Raw genomic sequence first — 16607 nt, 5'->3', positions numbered from 1 at the left:
GCTAATTAAATTAGATAAACTGTCACATAAATTGCAACTGAGTATTTAGAAAACTAACAAATTGTTTTTATTTAATTGTCGTGATATTTATATGTAAGATTGTTACATTAAGAAAATATCAATTAAATTACTCAATTTTGTAATGCAAATTGTTTTTATGTAATGCAACCATTTAATATCAATTAAATTACTCAATTTTGGTATGTTAGAGCATCTCCATCGGCAACTTGTTAAATAGCTTGGTATGTTCGAGATTTTTTAACCTGCAGAGTGGAAATGTCATTTATATATTTATTTACATTAAAGTTACTAGTTCTTTATTTTTCATCCCAAAAAGGGTTTGCATGTATTTAATAAAAATTGATTGTTTTTATCTAACAAATCAACATGTTCACAAAAATGTTAAAGCACATGTAAGTAGATAAAAAAGTATGTTGTTACGCATATGAAATGATTATGTCTTAATATAATTCATATGACCAAGAAAGTAAATTATTTAAACGACTATTAAAACGTTTAAATCAATAAGAAAATACATGGCTCTTAAATTACTCGATTTTGTCTTTGGAAACTATGTGACTTTCATGCATGTCATGCATGTCGAGAGTAATCCATTTTTAACTTTCAAGCATTACAAGTTGCTCCAGGACCATAACTCCATTGCCTTTGTTCGTCATGCTTAATGTTAGATGAGCATGTTTAGATGTTTTCTCATCGATTAAGATCCAAAGATTTTCAAACAAAACCTCCATTTTAACATTAATGTTCTATTCGATTTAACCTTTTTCAATATCCCTTTATTTAGATTTTCATCATATTTATATATCTCACGCCCTGTGCGCGCATATAATGTATATATGTGTGAACCCTCGGGTGGGCAAAAGTGAAATTGCACTAATTTTGACGTTATTTTACTAATCTCGTGAAAATAATGTTAAAAGTGGCGGAAGGTTAATCAGGCATCATGTGGTGGCGTTGATAGCCGAAAGACAAGGGTGCATGCACCAATCGACCGGTGTGCCGATGGTTGAGTGTTATGCGCCTTATGTCCAAGGCTTGATGCAAAACTACTATCGAGCCGGGGGTCTCACTGGAAGCAGCCTCTCTATTCCTACAGATTAGAGGTAAGGCTGTCTACATCTTACCCTCCTCAGACCCTACCATAGCTTTGCTATTGATGGGATATACTGAGTACGATGATGATGATGATGCTTTTATTGTGGAAATGGTTGAAACTAAGTTCCAGGATTTGGTGAACCACAAGGGTCGTGTGTCTATTTAAAAAAAAATAAGAAACTAATAAATTACTTGATATTAGCCAATATTATGTAAATTGCATTATGTTAACCAATATCCACTAATTTATGTGTTTTTTTAACATTAATGTTCTATTTGATTTAATCTTTTCAGTATCCTTTATTTAGAGTTTTTTTTAATTAAAAGCACTCTTGAGTGTGATTTTTTGTAAACCATTTCAACAATAACTCATTCTTAAAGTGTGATTAATATCAGATAATAAATAGAAGTTGTAATTATTAAAATTTAATAGTATGTTTGTTTATATAACTTTTGTTTTTAGTTTTGACACATATTTTAGATTATTTTCCTGTCCATCCCACCCCACCTCATCCCAACCCCCAAACAGCAAATAGAGGCATAATTTTGGTTGGGTACCGGACATGCATTAAAATCCAAATCCATTGCATCATGAGTTGTACTCTAAAAATACTCCTTCAATTTATGAATGCCAGCAAATTATATTTAAGACACACATGTGATCATTATCATTATGCACCATAAACCACACGCTTCACCTCAATATTTTCATCATTTAAAACCATTTTTTTTTTCAATTTGTAAACATTTGATACAAAAATATTTTCCAAAAATAATATATATATATATATATATCTTTTGTCAGCTAATTGACGCCATTGTATTTTACCTAATTTACATTCAACTGATTGAAATTGTCAAAGATAAAAAGTAAATATTAAAAAAAACAAACAAATAATTGACTAAATTTATTAATTGAAAATGCACATCTTTTTTGACTCCTTCACCATTCTTGTTCCGACTCTTCCTAACCCTCCAAACACAAATCCTTGACCCTTTATATTATCATTAACAATAACACCCTATTTTCAATCATCCTCATCATCATGATCTTAATCATCCTGCTTTTCTTCCTAACAACTTTACTAGGCTTCTATCTCATCCCGAGACTATTATCCCGAACCTCCGTCGGCCAGTTTCTGCAAACCCGATGGAGGTTCATCGACGAGTGGTTTCACTCGCACCAGTTCTACAAAGTCCCCAAGTTCAACCACCACATGCAGGAGAATCAACTCTTCAATAAAATTGTCACCTACCTTAATTCCTTACCGTCTGCCGGTGATCTGGACTTTGTCAGCCTGTTTTCGGGTAATAGCAACCCGAACGAGATCAGCCTCGTTATCAACGACAATCAGCTGTTCCCCGACATGTTCTTCGGATCTAGAGTTTACTGGAAGTTAGATAACGAGGGCTATGTTTTGAAGATACGACGTAAGGAGAAACGTCGGATTCTAAGTTCGTATCTTCAGCATGTTTGCAAAGTTGCTGATGAGATTGATAGTAAGAGTAAGGAGGTTCGGTTGTATATTAACGCCGAGAATGAACCCGAGAAGAACGGACGGTGGATATCGACTCCGTTTGCGCATCCGGCCACGATCGACACGGCCATGATCGACTCCGACTTGAAAAACAAGGTCAAATCCGATTTGGAATTGTTCTTGAAGTCGAAATCGTATTATCACCGTCTCGGCCGCGTCTGGAAACGGAGTTATTTGTTGTACGGCCCTTCGGGTACGGGAAAATCGAGCTTTATCGCGGGAATGGCCAAGTTTCTTCGCTATGACGTGTACGACGTTGATATGTCGAAAGTCACCGGGGACTCGGATTTGAAGCTGCTGTTGTTACAGACGACGTGTAAATCGATGATTGTGATCGAAGATTTGGATCGGTATTTGGTGGAGAAATCCAAGGCGGTTAGTTTGTCTGGAATCTTAAATTTTATGGACGGGATCATTTGCTGCTGCGGTGAAGAACGGGTAATGGTCTTCACCGTCAGCAGCAAAGATCAAGTCGATCCTATGGTCCTGAGACCAGGTAGGATCGACTTCCACGTCCACTTCCCTTTATGTGATTTCACCTCATTTAAAAACCTCGCAAATAGTCATTTGGGGATAAAAGAGCACAAGCTTTTCCCGCAAGTTGAAGAAATATTCCAAACGGGTGCGAGTTTGAGCCCCGCGGAGATCGGGGAGATCATGATCTCGAACCGCGGTTCCCCCACGCGGGCTCTTAAAACGGTTATTAATGCGTTGCAAACACAGAGTGATGGAACTAGAAACGGTGGGAAACCGGGGATGGTTCATAAACACGGACATGATTCGGGTTTGGGTTCGGGGTTACCGAGGGGTCCACGGAACTTGAGTCATAGTGGGTCGATTGATGGGTTAGTTGACTTGCCGTCAAAGTTGATGCATAGTGGGTCAACGAGAACTGTTGAAGAGGCAAGTGATCATTCGGGTGTGTTTTGCATGGATAATTTTCATACCGGAAAGGAGTTGAAAAACTTATATGGGTTACTGAAAAACAGAAGTCGGAGAAGGGAAGGATCGATTGATTTGGATGGGGTTGAGCGTACAATATTGTAGTTTTTGTTTCATTTGATTTATACTTTTGATTGATTTTTTTGTTACATTCTTTTACTTGTTATACACAAAGCTATGGTTGCCATATGAGAAACAACTCGAACTAGGGGTAAGAAAAACCCGAATTAACCTATAGTTCCAACTAATAATAGACAGTTTGTTTCGGTTTTTTGTTTTCTTGGATTATGGTTCAGTTTCGGTTAAATTTTGTTTGACCCCCCACCAAATTTGTTTGAATATTTGTTACTCGATCTATGACGCAAAGTCAATATTTTAGATAAAAGTATTAGCTTCATGTTCATTAATAAATAGTTAATAAAAACTTGGTCTAAGTTTAAAGTCTAAATGCATTATTTTCATATTTTGGGTTCTTTTTGATGCTCATACGTTTCACGGTTAACCAAAAATGAGGTATGACCGACTTTGTCCCCATCACCATTTTTGAGAGGCCAAATACCATTGTACTTGAAGTAGCTGGGGCGTCAAAGCTAATCATGCACCCCTCAGGTGCCATTGAAGTAACGAGGTGAATACATTGTATAGTGGGTTAACTGCAAATTCAAGTAATTAAAATACCTTATTCGTATTTTTATTAAAAAAATGATTATAAAATAATTGTTTTTTTAGTTTAAACCATTACATCAATTTCAGTTAATCCTTCTTCTAATGCGTAATAGCAACATGACGACAATTTTCACCATCAAACTTTTACGGAGTTGGCCAGAAAAATATTAACATAAAACCTACTTGAAACGCTAAAGCACTCAAGTGAGGTGGTTCAGATTTGGAATTATTGGTATTAATTAGTGATTAAATTGTAAAAATGGTTGACAAATGGACAGCAATAAATGAGTGCTGACAATTTAGAAGACATTACTGCTCTGCTTCTTTTTGATTTATTCAAACCAAACTCTATTGTATTTTTTTTAACAATCAACGAACAGAATTGTATAAGTATTTCGTACGGGGTGATTCAATGATAAAAATCACCGTCAGTTGGTCCAATACAACCGCACGGAGTCTTTAAGCGTCTCCAAGTTATCTCCAATGCCAGGGAAAACCCACTCACCCACCCAAAGATCCAATTGTGGTAAAACCCGGACACTCTCATGGTCGAACTAAAAATCACAAAGATCCCAGTATTTTTTCATTGAGTCACATATGTCCCCTCCAAATTGTTGTTAGTGAGGTTTGAACTTGGGTCTTTATGAAGAAAACTCAAATTGCTTACCACTACACCATATTGGAACTCTATTAATGTTAATGAAGTCTGACAGATCAATTGCTTCAATATTAATACTATCTTCATTGAAATAAAAGAAATCAAAATAAAATTCAACATACAAGTTATAAAGTTTGTAAATAATTTTTATATTTTTAAGCATTGATATTTGATAAACTGATTACAAACTATAACAAGTGCTTCTCATTGAGGTTGTCATCTTATTTTTGTGATCCTTGTTGCATATGTTGTTAGATATTTTATTATATTCTAAATGTTTAATGAACTTAAAAGGGATTTGAAAAATCTTAGGTACTTGTATTGGCTCAATTTTGCGTATTATGAATAATCATTTTGTTTTTGTTACAACTTTGATATAATGTGGTTAGTTCAGACTTGGAATGTGGTTGGTTGTACCAAGCATGGGCGGATCTACGGTAGTAACGGGTGGTTCCGCGGAATCACCCGAGTTTCGAAATTATAGTGTATTTATATATAGAAAATAATAAAGGAACCACCCTATAAATTATACAGGAACCATCTTAAAAACATATAAAGTGCATGCCCGGCTGGTATTTTGTGGGTTTTGTAACCCGGAGGTCGCAAGTTCTATTCCCGTTTTTAATAGTTTTTTTTTTTTACTAAGTTACCCTAAGTCCCTAACTGATGTTAGCCTGTTAGGGTTTTTTATAACATAAGCAAAGCAGCTCAGCAGCTGCAGCGCCTCTGTCCACCCTCAGCCACTCCGCTCTGTCCACCCTCAGGCTGACAATATCTGAGCTCTGTTTCGCCACTTCGCATTCTTTCTTCATCTGTGAAATTACGAAGATCTTGCCATCACACGGATTTTATCACACGGATTTTATAACATAAGCAAAGCAGCTCAGCAGCTGCAGCGCCTTTGTCCACGGTCCACCCTCAGCCACTCCGCCTCTGTCCACCCTCAGCCACTCCCGCTGCCCACTGCCCACTGACCACCGTCCACCGCCATCCCTATCAGTCTCGAATCCTCCCGGCTCCCACTTTGAAGGTAATAATTTATGTGAAATTAACTTACATCTAAGTTGGATTGGATCCTGTGGCGGATCCAGGAATTTTTTTTGGGTGGTTCACTACTTTTATATGTTTCAATTTCACCGAGTCGGGTATATAAAATTCCGGGTCGGTTTGAGGTTCGGGTCGGTTCGATGGTTCGGGAAAAGTTCATTACATAATAAAAATACGATAAAATAATAAAAAAGACACCGTCATTAGAAATTAAAAAACACATAATATCAATACAATAGTCTTTATGAATTAAAAAAAATTCTTATAGTTGTTCCCTACGAGTCTTCATCTTTTGAAATCGTTGCATTACTTCTTCAACCGAAACTTGTTGGAGGAATTCCCTTTCAATGTAACAAATGCAAGAATCGTTCATGTATTCATCACCCATCCTATTACGCAAATCCGTTTTCACATTCTTCATTGAAGAAAAACATCTTTCAACACTTGCCGTTGCAACCGGCAAAACCAATGATAACTTTATTAAACGATACACTAACGGATAATCAATGTGTAATCTTGTTTTCACCATCATTTTAGCAAGATCGCCTAAGCCACTCAAGTTGGCAAACCGCTTATCTTCTTTCACGTTAGTAATGTAGTGGCCAAGTTCATATACAAGCTTCTCCTTTTCATCAAAATCAAAATCACATGGATACATCTCGGCCAAGTTTATCAAGTTTACTTTACTAAAGGCACTAAAATTACAAGACGGGATCAAAGAACTCATATTAGTAAGCAATTTAGTGGTTACCTCATTAAAGCGGCTTCCAAGCTCTTGAATTTGCATATCGAGAACCGTGTTGAAATTATTAACCACATAATGATGACGATTGGTGATACCGGTCTTCTTTCTTTTAAATCTCGGGTCAACATACTCGGCTTCCATATCAACCACTTCAATTTCATATTTTTCACAAAAGGATGTGACATCTTCCAAAAGTGAGTCAAAACCTTCAAGTCGATACCTTTTTAGGCCTTCATCAGTTAACTTAACTAGCTTAACTGCATTCAACATATCTTGATCTTTTCTTTGAAGCGCTTGACACAATGTGTTAGTAACACCCAAGATGTATTTCATCAAATGTAAATAAAATACAAAATTAAAAGTTTTTATGAATTCTTGAAGCCCACGTGATTCATTTTGGTAATTTGAAAACTCTCCCGATTTTTCTATATATTCAAGCACGTCAATAACACAAGGATATAAAGTAAGCAAACGGAGAATTGTTTTTTCATGAGAACTCCAACGTGTATCCCCAGCTCTTGCAAGTGACAACTCTTGATTCTTTCCACTTCCGGTTTCAACTTCCGAATTCAATCCCAAACTTTCTCTTTGACTTTCTCTTAACAAATCTATTCTTTTACAAGATCCACTAACAACATTTACTAAATTTGATAATTCTTTATAAAGTCTGTAAATCTCATAATGTTTGGTTGCAAGGCCCACAACAACAAGTTGAAGTTGGTGAGCAAAACAATGAACATAATATGCCGAAGAATTTTCTTTCAAAATTAAAGCTTTCAAACCATTAAACTCACCGGACATGTTGCTTGCACCGTCATATCCTTGGCCTCTTACTCTACCAATACTCAAGTTGTGGCGAGCAAATAGGTCATCAATTGCAGCTTTAAGAGATAACGCGGTTGTTTCCATAACATGAACAAGGCTAATAAATCGCTCCTTCACAAATCCTAATTTATCAACATATCTTAAAACCATGGCAATTTGTTCTTTTTTAGAAATATCTCTCGATTCATCAACTAATATGGAAAAGACATCATCATTAAGTTCTTCAAATATCCTCTTTAATACTTCTTCTGCAAAACAATTACAAAGTTCTTTCTGGATTGATGGAGACGTCATTTGATTATTCCCGGGAGCATTACCCAATATAACCTTACCAATTTCTTCACTTAGTTCTCCAAACACTTTTAAGAACTCAATAAAATTTCCCCTGTAAAGAGATTCTTCAGACTCATCATGACCACGAAAAGCTAATGAACCATTCAACAATGCTTTGGTAAGTCTAGCCGAAGCATGTAATCGGATTCTATATTGTTTTTTATGTAGATCTGTTCCCTTATCAATGGCCACAGGTATAGACTGAGCTTGGTTAAGTAAGTCTTTCCCCTTTTTACGTGCTTTGTTGTGAAAACTATTGATTTTTCCAACATGATTGCTAAATTTCTCCCGACACCTATTCCAACATCGCAATCCTTCACTTAGAAATGCATCATTTTGTCCACTTTCCTTAAACAAGTAACAATGCAAACAATACACTTTGTCCGCTTTGACACTATATTCCAACCAATTTCCAAATTCACTAGTGTACCATTCCTCATTAAAGCGTCTTAATTTACCACTAAAATTTGTTAGAGGACAATCATGCCCGGTTGGTTGACATGGACCTCTAAGTAGATATGCCCGTCTAATTTCATCTTTTTGACTTGGGTGATAAGATGAAATTAGTTGCCTTTCGGAAGGATCCCATGGTAGATCATCCAAATTTATTTTTAATGGTTTACTACTTGAAGATGATGATCCAAGGTTCGATGGTTCACTTTGATAATATTTCTTCATATTCAAAATACCTACAAATCAACAATTTCAAACTAACAAATTTAAAACTAAGAAACTAACAAAAACTAACAAACTAACAAATTAAAACCAATAATCATTAAGGCTTTATTGTAACTGCCAATGTGTGTTGTTTGATTGAGCTTTATTTGTTTTATTCACATAAGTTTATTTAGTGTTGGTGAATGCAGATGGTTATCATTAGATATGCCATATACAATTATACCAAAATGTTCATCCATTTGCTTGCAGAGGTTGTTATGTTTTTTCATTATTATTTATAATTCTGAATAGGTGTAATAAAAATTAAAAAACATAGATGTAAGTTCAAAATCTTAAGCTTCTGACGGAAATAAAAAAACCTAGAGCTGGGCAATTCCAACTCCTGAGGCAAATGCAAAGATCCAATCATGGGCGGATCTACGGTAGTAACGGGTGGTTCCGCGGAACCACCCGAGTTTCGAAATTATAGTGTATTTATATATAGAAAATAATAAAGGAACCACCCTATAAATTATATAGGAACCATCTTAAAAACATATAAAGTGCATGCCCGGCTGGTAGTTTGTGGGTTTTGTAACCCGGAGGTCGCAAGTTCTATTCCCGTTTTTAATAGTTTTTTTTTTTACTAAGTTACCCTAAGTCCCTAACTGATGTTAGCCTGTTAGGGTTTTTTATAACATAAGCAAAGCAGCTCAGCAGCTGCAGCGCCTCTGTCCACCCTCAGCCACTCCGCTCTGTCCACCTTCAGGCTGACAATATCTGAGCTCTGTTTCGCCACTTCGCATTCTTTCTTCATCTGTGAAATTACGAAGATCTTGCCATCACACGGATTTTATCACACGGATTTTATAACATAAGCAAAGCAGCTCAGCAGCTGCAGCGCCTCTGTCCACGGTCCACCCTCAGCCACTCCGCCTCTGTCCACCCTCAGCCACTCCCGCTGCCCACTGCCCACTGACCACCGTCCACCGCCATCCCTATCAGTCTTGAATCCTCCCGGCTCCCACTTTGAAGGTAATAATTTATGTGAAATTAACTTACATCTAAGTTGGATTGGATCTTTGCATTTTCCTCAGGAGCTGGAATTGCCCAGCTCTAGGATTTTTTATTTCCGTCAGAAGCTTAAGATTTTGAACTTACATCTATCTTTTTTAATTTTTATTACACCTATTCAGAATTATAAATAATAATGAAAAAACATAACAACCTCTGCAAGCAAATGGATGAACATTTTGGTATAATTGTATATGGCATATCTAATGATAACCATCTGCATTCACCAACACTAAATAAACTTATGTGAATAAAACAAATAAAGCTCAATCAAACAACACACATTGGCAGTTACAATAAAGCCTTAATGATTATTGGTTTTAATTTGTTAGTTTGTTAGTTTTTGTTAGTTTCTTAGTTTTAAATTTGTTAGTTTGAAATTGTTGATTTGTAGGTATTTTGAATATGAAGAAATATTATCAAAGTGAACCATCGAACCTTGGATCATCATCTTCAAGTAGTAAACCATTAAAAATAAATTTGGATGATCTACCATGGGATCCTTCCGAAAGGCAACCAATTTTATCTTATCACCCAAGTCAAAAAGATGAAATTAGACGGACATATCTACTTAGAGGTCCATGTCAACCAACCGGTCATGATTGTCCTCTAACAAATTTTAGTGGTAAATTAAGACGCTTTAATGAGGAATGGTACACTAGTGAATTTGGAAATTGGTTGGAATATAGTGTCAAAGCGGACAAAGTGTATTGTTTGCATTGTTACTTGTTTAAGGAAAGTGGACAAAATGATGCATTTCTAAGTGAAGGATTGCGATGTTGGAATAGGTGTCGGGAGAAATTTAGCAATCATGTTGGAAAAATCAATAGTTTTCACAACAAAGCACGTAAAAAGGGGAAAGACTTACTTAACCAAGCTCAGTCTATACCTGTGGCCATTGATAAGGGAACAGATCTACATAAAAAACAATATAGAATCCGATTACATGCTTCGGCTAGACTTACCAAAGCATTGTTGAATGGTTCATTAGCTTTTCGTGGTCATGATGAGTCTGAAGAATCTCTTTACAGGGGAAATTTTATTGAGTTCTTAAAAGTGTTTGGAGAACTAAGTGAAGAAATTGGTAAGGTTATATTAATGCTCCCGGGAATAATCAAATGACGTCTCCATCAATCCAGAAAGAACTTTGTAATTGTTTTGCAGAAGAAGTATTAAAGAGGATATTTGAAGAACTTAATGATGATGTCTTTTCCATATTAGTTGATGAATCGAGAGATATTTCTAAAAAAGAACAAATGGCCGTGGTTTTAAGATATGTTGATAAATTAGGATTTGTGAAGGAGCGATTTATTGGCCTTGTTCATGTTAGGGAAACAACCGCGTTATCTCTTAAAGCTGCAATTGATGACCTATTTGCTCGCCACAACTTGAGTATTGGTAGAGTAAGAGGCCAAGGATATGACGGTGCAAGCAACATGTCCGGTGAGTTTAATGGTTTGAAAGCTTTAATTTTGAAAGAAAATTCTTCGGCATATTATGTTCATTGTTTTGCTCACCAACTTCAACTTGTTGTTGGGGGCCTTGCAACCAAACATTATGAGATTTACAGACTTTATAAAGAATTATCAAATTTAGTAAATGTTGTTAGTGGATCTTGTAAAAGAATAGATTTGTTAAGAGAAAGTCAAAGAGAAAGTTTGGGATTGAATTCGGAAGTTGAAACCGGAAGTGGAAAGAATCAAGAGTTGTCACTTGCAAGAGCTGGGGATACACGTTGGAGTTCTCATGAAAAAACAATTCTCCGTTTGCTTACTTTATATCCTTGTGTTATTGACGTGCTTGAATATATAGAAAAATCGGGAGAGTTTTCAAATTACCAAAAAGAATCATGTGGGCTTCAAGAATTCATAAAAACTTTTAATTTTGTATTTTATTTACATTTGATGAAATACATCTTGGGTGTTACTAACACATTGTGTCAAGCGCTTCAAAGAAAAGATCAAGATATGTTGAATGCAGTTAAGCTAGTTAAGTTAACTGATGAAGGCCTAAAAAGGTATCGACTTGAAGGTTTTGACTCACTTTTGGAAGATGTCACATCCTTTTGTGAAAAATATGAAATTGAAGTGGTTGATATGGAAGCCGAGTATGTTGACCCGAGATTTAAAAGAAAGAAGACCGGTATCACCAATCGTCATCATTATGTGGTTAATAATTTCAACACGGTTCTCGATATGCAAATTCAAGAGCTTGGAAGCCGCTTTAATGAGGTAACCATTAAATTGCTTACTAATATGAGTTCTTTGAGCCCGTCTTGTAATTTTAGTGCCTTTAGTAAAGTAAACTTGATAAACTTGGCCGAGATGTATCCATGTGATTTTGATTTTGATGAAAAGGAGAAGCTTGTATATGAACTTGGCCACTACATTACTAACGTGAAAGAAGATAAGCGGTTTGCCAACTTGAGTGGCTTAGGCGATCTTGCTAAAATGATGGTGAAAACAAGATTACACATTGATTATCCGTTAGTGTATCGTTTAATAAAGTTATCATTGGTTTTGCCGGTTGCAACGGCAAGTGTTGAAAGATGTTTTTCTTCAATGAAGAATGTGAAAACGGATTTGCGTAATAGGATGGGTGATGAATACATGAACGATTCTTGCATTTGTTACATTGAAAGGGAATTCCTCCAACAAGTTTCGGTTGAAGAAGTAATGCAACGATTTCAAAAGAGAAGACTCGTAGGGAACAACTATAAGAATTTTTTTTAATTCATAAAGACTATTGTATTGATATTATGTGTTTTTTAATTTCTAATGACGGTGTCTCTTTTATTATTTTATCGTATTTTTATTATGTAATGAACTTTTCCCGAACCATCGAACCGACCCGAACCTCAAACCGACCCGGAATTTTATATACCCGACTCGGTGAAATTGAAACATATAAAAGTAGTGAACCACCCAAAAAAAATTCCTGGATCCGCCACTGGTACCAAGAACTGGTCGCAAGGAAAACGTGGACCATAATCAATATCATCAACTCAAACAAATCAGTGTGACCAGATTTCCATAAGTTTATAGAAATATTTTAAATATTACTAGACTTAACGACAAACTTCAGACTTACTAATAAGAAGTAGTAGCACTCAACGTGAATCTCAAAGATTATAAAGTGTAAACTAAATTAATAACTGATAAGTCATTACTTGCAATATTTCCTTTTTCAATTACAAAAAAGATTTAGTATATATCAATATAAAAGCACAACCAAATGCTACAATAGAATTCGAAACATTTAAAGCTATACTAGTCGTTTACCTTTGTTTTTTTAACACAATTGTTGTGTGATCTCATTAATAAAGACTTCAAGTAATCACCTTAGGTTGCAAGTGTAAACTCTTCGATTCAAATGCCAAATCTTCACTTTTGCTTAGTTTTCTCTTTACAACTACACATTAAACTCTTTAATGTAAGCGTATATTGATGTTTTGTTCCATTGCTTATCATTCTTATCATATTCCTTGATTGTCACACCTAAGTGAAAAAAGATGGATCTGATCCACTTGACGGGTCCTAGATCCAATGAGTCCACAGGGTAGGATACGGATAATAACCAACTACGATATGAGCACAACTTCCCAAAGTCCAGTGACCGGAACCTGCAAAACAGACACCGTGAGCTCGTTACGAGAAGGACAAGGTGGGGGGCTTCCCGTAACCACCCTCCGGCGTGAGAATATGTACAGTTCTTCAGAAGAGAAAGTACTTGAATATTGAGAGTAGATAGTGGGGAGTGAATGCATACCTCATGCAGATCAAAAGAGTATTTATAGCCGAAGGATAAGGGAATATAATTGGGCCAGCTATCCCATTCCAGAAGACCTCCTGTAACCGTCTGGACACGTGCCCTCTTTTGACAGGTTGAGCTATATGTTGCATGTGCATGGGTATAACAACCTGGACACGTGTCGAGCTGTGATAGGATCAATTATTTCTTGGCCATGTGCACGGTTATAACAACCTAGCCAGGTGTCCCTCGTCCATTGGTCGACGGGTCACGTATTCTCCAAGTAACAATCGTGGTAATTCTTCTAGAAGGTAATTGGTTAATTACAGCTGTCCTGTTGGCATTGCCTCCCAGTCACTTTGGCGGGTCGATGTGCTATCACGCGTATGACACGTATGAGGGTGCATGGATGCTTCCGCATGATATGGGAATGTTCTTCCTTTAAAGGTTTATGCAGGTTGATCCATATGTCCCGCGGGTGACTTAAAGGGAGCTTCCCGTTGACCCGCGGGTGATACTTAAGGGTATTTGGGTCTTTTTGGTACCCTACCTCTATAAATCCCCCCAGTCCAGTGTTTCGTCCGCGTGAAGTTTTTATGCGGGTGAAATTTTGGACTTAAGACATTTGGGGGTTTTTGAATTTTGCAAGTTAGTATAAATATCTTCTGTTGGAACTGTGGATAGTCATGAAAAAGAACAAGTTAACCACTCGCAGGCGCGTGGGCAGGTGATGGTATGTTTATGCCGGCTGTCACTGTACCCGACTGTGCACCTTTTTCTCTTTTTCGAATTTCCCGCGTGACGTGGCGACTGTTGATTGGGCGATGATTTTCTCTCTCCACTGTTCATATCCCATCACATTAATTGCGATGGGTATAAGTAGTGGAGACGATCTTCTCTTCGAAGTTTTATCACCTTTGATTATTTTCTACCTTCTCTGTTATCACCCTTAAGCTTTCGAGTAACCAGTCGATTACTTTTCAAAATTGCCCGTTGTTTCCCGTTTACTGTCGAATCGATGGTGAGTGACACAAGATCTATGATATCGAACATAGACACCGTGGAGGTTAACTAGGATATTACCGAGTACGAAGCGCTAATTCGTACTTATTGTATCTCCCCATGATGGGAACCTGAGTTTCCTGAGGCCGGCTCTGTTGCAAGCCTGCCTCCTGTTGGCAAGATGGATGTATATGCTGACTACTTCATGTATGGGAATTTTCAGTTTCCGATAACCAAATTTCTCATGAAGGTTTTGAGTGCCTATGGGATTCATTTATCCCAATTACATCCTCTTACCGTTATGCAGATTCGTCACTTCGAATTCATGTGTACGGCAAAGGAAATGTCGCCTCGCATTGATCGATTTCCCGTCTTTTACCAGATGACCAACCGCGGCGGGTGGTATAAATGCAATCCCATAGCTGACAGGATTATCGGCGTTGTGACCAAAGAAGTTTCTAAGGACTAGCGCCGGAATTTTTTCTGGATTTCGGAGGACGTCCTTCCAGTTGTCATGGTTCGTCGTCCAGCGAACGAGGTACTTCCGAACGTTGTTACAGCCGCACACGAAGGCCGGGAATGGTTCCGTGCTTTGGTTATGGAACCAACTATTATGCGGGGGTTGCCCGAGGAAGCTCTTGTGTGAGCGGGTATGAGCCGCTTGTGGCCATACCCAGACTTGGAGCTTATTTTTATGGGCGTGAATGAGCGTAAGTCACATCCCCTTCTTTACTTTTGTTTTATAAGTGACTTGTTAACTGACTTTCTTTTATGCGTTTTCCTGGTGAATGACCTATGCTGCATGCCCTTTTTGAGGGTAGGGGTTGTACGGGGAGGCGTATCCGTGATGTGAAAGAAGTACCTATGCTGGAAAAACAAGGGATCAATTTCTCTTTCCAACTAAGGTGCTTGCCGAACCCGCAACCTCGAAAGTGATCTTCCAAACAGGTGTGTACATACTTAACCCCCCTCCGCTGAACGCTCTTACTTCTGACGGGATAATGGTTATTCTTTCTTCGAGTGACGAATCGTCTTCCCAAGAGGATGAATAATCCGATGATACTTTTGAAATTTCCTCTGTTTCTCATCTTTTAGCAGAGTTGGAGCATAAGAGAAATTTTGAATCTTTCCAGGCAAGCGGCGCGGGCGCTAGTTCCGCGTACACTGAGGAAGGTCCTGCGACCAAGAAGCAGCGAGCACCTCGCCCGATGAAGAGGGTCAGCCTTGCTGAGCGCATGAAAGGGATGGCTGGTAAGTAATATTAACGCCTTTCTTTGTACTTTAACGTTTTAATTGATTTTCATGTGTGATCTCATTATGTAGAATCGTCTGAAGCTGTTGGTGGAAATTCTGTATCGGACAAACTACCGTCTCCAACACTTGGAGGCGAGAAACAACCCTCGCCGCCTTTGGAGAAGGAGAAGGAGGATAGGCCGCCTACTCCTCCTGCCGAGGTGATCAAGAAGATCCAATCCGCCAGCCGGAAACTGAAAGTTCCTTGGATTATCTTTTCAGGACTGGGGAGGTTTCCAGTTCCAAAGGGAAGGCTCCAATTGTGGAAGAAGAGGCATTTAAAACACAAGAATCTCCTCCCCGACCTCCTCCACAATTCTCCTTCTCGTCTTCACCTTTTTCGATGGGTGAAGGAGTAGGCTTTCAATCACAACGTCCTCCTCAAAACGTTGAAGGAGTAGCGTCACGTGACCCCCCAAGTCTTCCTCTATCCCCGTGCGTCGTCAAGCCGCAAGTTCAGATTATTACAGGGATCCGAATCCCGGGGAGGACTATCACTTGTTTATCCCTAACTGGGATATCGTGAATGCGTCCCGCTTCACCGATCTAGAAGTTTGTGTAGCATTCGTCAATCAGTGTGTGCCACCCGCGGAGCGAATCTATCAGCGTAGATGCTCTCGCCATGGTATTCATATGTACTATTCCTTGCCCTTAGCCAATACTTTGGCTTGTGGACAGGAAATTTTGCGCGAATGGCGGACGATGGGTGGGAAGTTAGGAGAGGCGACTCAATCTGCCGAGGAGGCTAAGAAAGAAGCCGATGAATATCGCGCAGTAGCCAATACGGCCACATGGAAACTATCTGATGTTGAGATCGCCCTTAGGAATGAGAAAGACAGGCACACGGCTGCTGCCCGTCAATGGGAGGAAGCTTGCAAGAAGCAAAACGTTCTTCTACACGCTGCTCGGGCTGAGACTCAGAAGAAAAGAGATGACTTGGCCAAGGCACTTGATGTCAATA

The 16607-nt window shown here is 38.1% G+C and overlaps 2 protein-coding genes and 1 pseudogene across 2 annotated transcripts; 2 read left to right on the top strand and 1 right to left on the bottom strand.

Annotated features, from left to right (window-relative positions):
- Positions 1-2021: 2021 nt before the first annotated feature.
- LOC143599551 (AAA-ATPase At2g46620 pseudogene) lies at positions 2022-3831 on the top strand (annotated as a pseudogene).
- Positions 3832-6229: 2398 nt separating this feature from the next.
- On the bottom strand, positions 6230-8310 carry LOC143599550 (uncharacterized). The gene is made up of 3 exons (XM_077077473.1): positions 8249-8310; positions 7507-8165; positions 6230-7353 (listed from the first exon to the last, which is right to left on the bottom strand). The coding sequence occupies exons 1-3, from the start codon at positions 8308-8310 to the stop codon at positions 6230-6232; spliced, it is 1845 nt and encodes a 614-aa protein (XP_076933588.1).
- Positions 8311-10095: 1785 nt separating this feature from the next.
- On the top strand, positions 10096-16005 carry LOC143599549 (uncharacterized). Its single transcript, XM_077077472.1, has 5 exons — positions 10096-10139; positions 10225-10685; positions 10853-12273; positions 15487-15604; positions 15677-16005. The coding sequence occupies exons 1-5, from the start codon at positions 10096-10098 to the stop codon at positions 16003-16005; spliced, it is 2373 nt and encodes a 790-aa protein (XP_076933587.1).
- The last annotated feature ends 602 nt before the right edge of the window (positions 16006-16607 follow it).

This window comes from Bidens hawaiensis, unplaced genomic scaffold, assembly GCF_021521415.1.
Source record: "Bidens hawaiensis isolate Kalapana, Puna unplaced genomic scaffold, B.hawaiensis_p1.1 tig00052338_1, whole genome shotgun sequence".
Classification (NCBI taxonomy): domain Eukaryota; kingdom Viridiplantae; phylum Streptophyta; class Magnoliopsida; order Asterales; family Asteraceae; genus Bidens; species Bidens hawaiensis.
The sequence above is the reverse complement of the archived record's forward strand: the minus strand, read 5'-3'. Positions and strand labels throughout refer to the sequence as shown.

Excerpts from the sequence above, each read along its gene's own strand:
- LOC143599550 (XM_077077473.1), bottom strand. The coding sequence starts at position 8,310 with ATGAGGAATGGTACACTAGTGAATTTGGAAATTGGTTGGAATATAGTG. Across the intron at positions 8,166-8,248 it reads ATAGTGTCAAAGCGGACAAA|GTGTCGGGAGAAATTTAGCA; the intron begins GTGTATTGTTTG and ends ATGTTGGAATAG. Across the intron at positions 7,354-7,506 it reads CGGTGCAAGCAACATGTCCG|TAAATGTTGTTAGTGGATCT; the intron begins GTGAGTTTAATG and ends TATCAAATTTAG.
- LOC143599549 (XM_077077472.1), top strand. The coding sequence starts at position 10,096 with ATGGGATCCTTCCGAAAGGCAACCAATTTTATCTTATCACCCAA. Across the intron at positions 10,140-10,224 it reads AATTTTATCTTATCACCCAA|TGGTAAATTAAGACGCTTTA; the intron begins GTCAAAAAGATG and ends AACAAATTTTAG. Across the intron at positions 10,686-10,852 it reads AGAACTAAGTGAAGAAATTG|AACAAATGGCCGTGGTTTTA; the intron begins GTAAGGTTATAT and ends TTTCTAAAAAAG.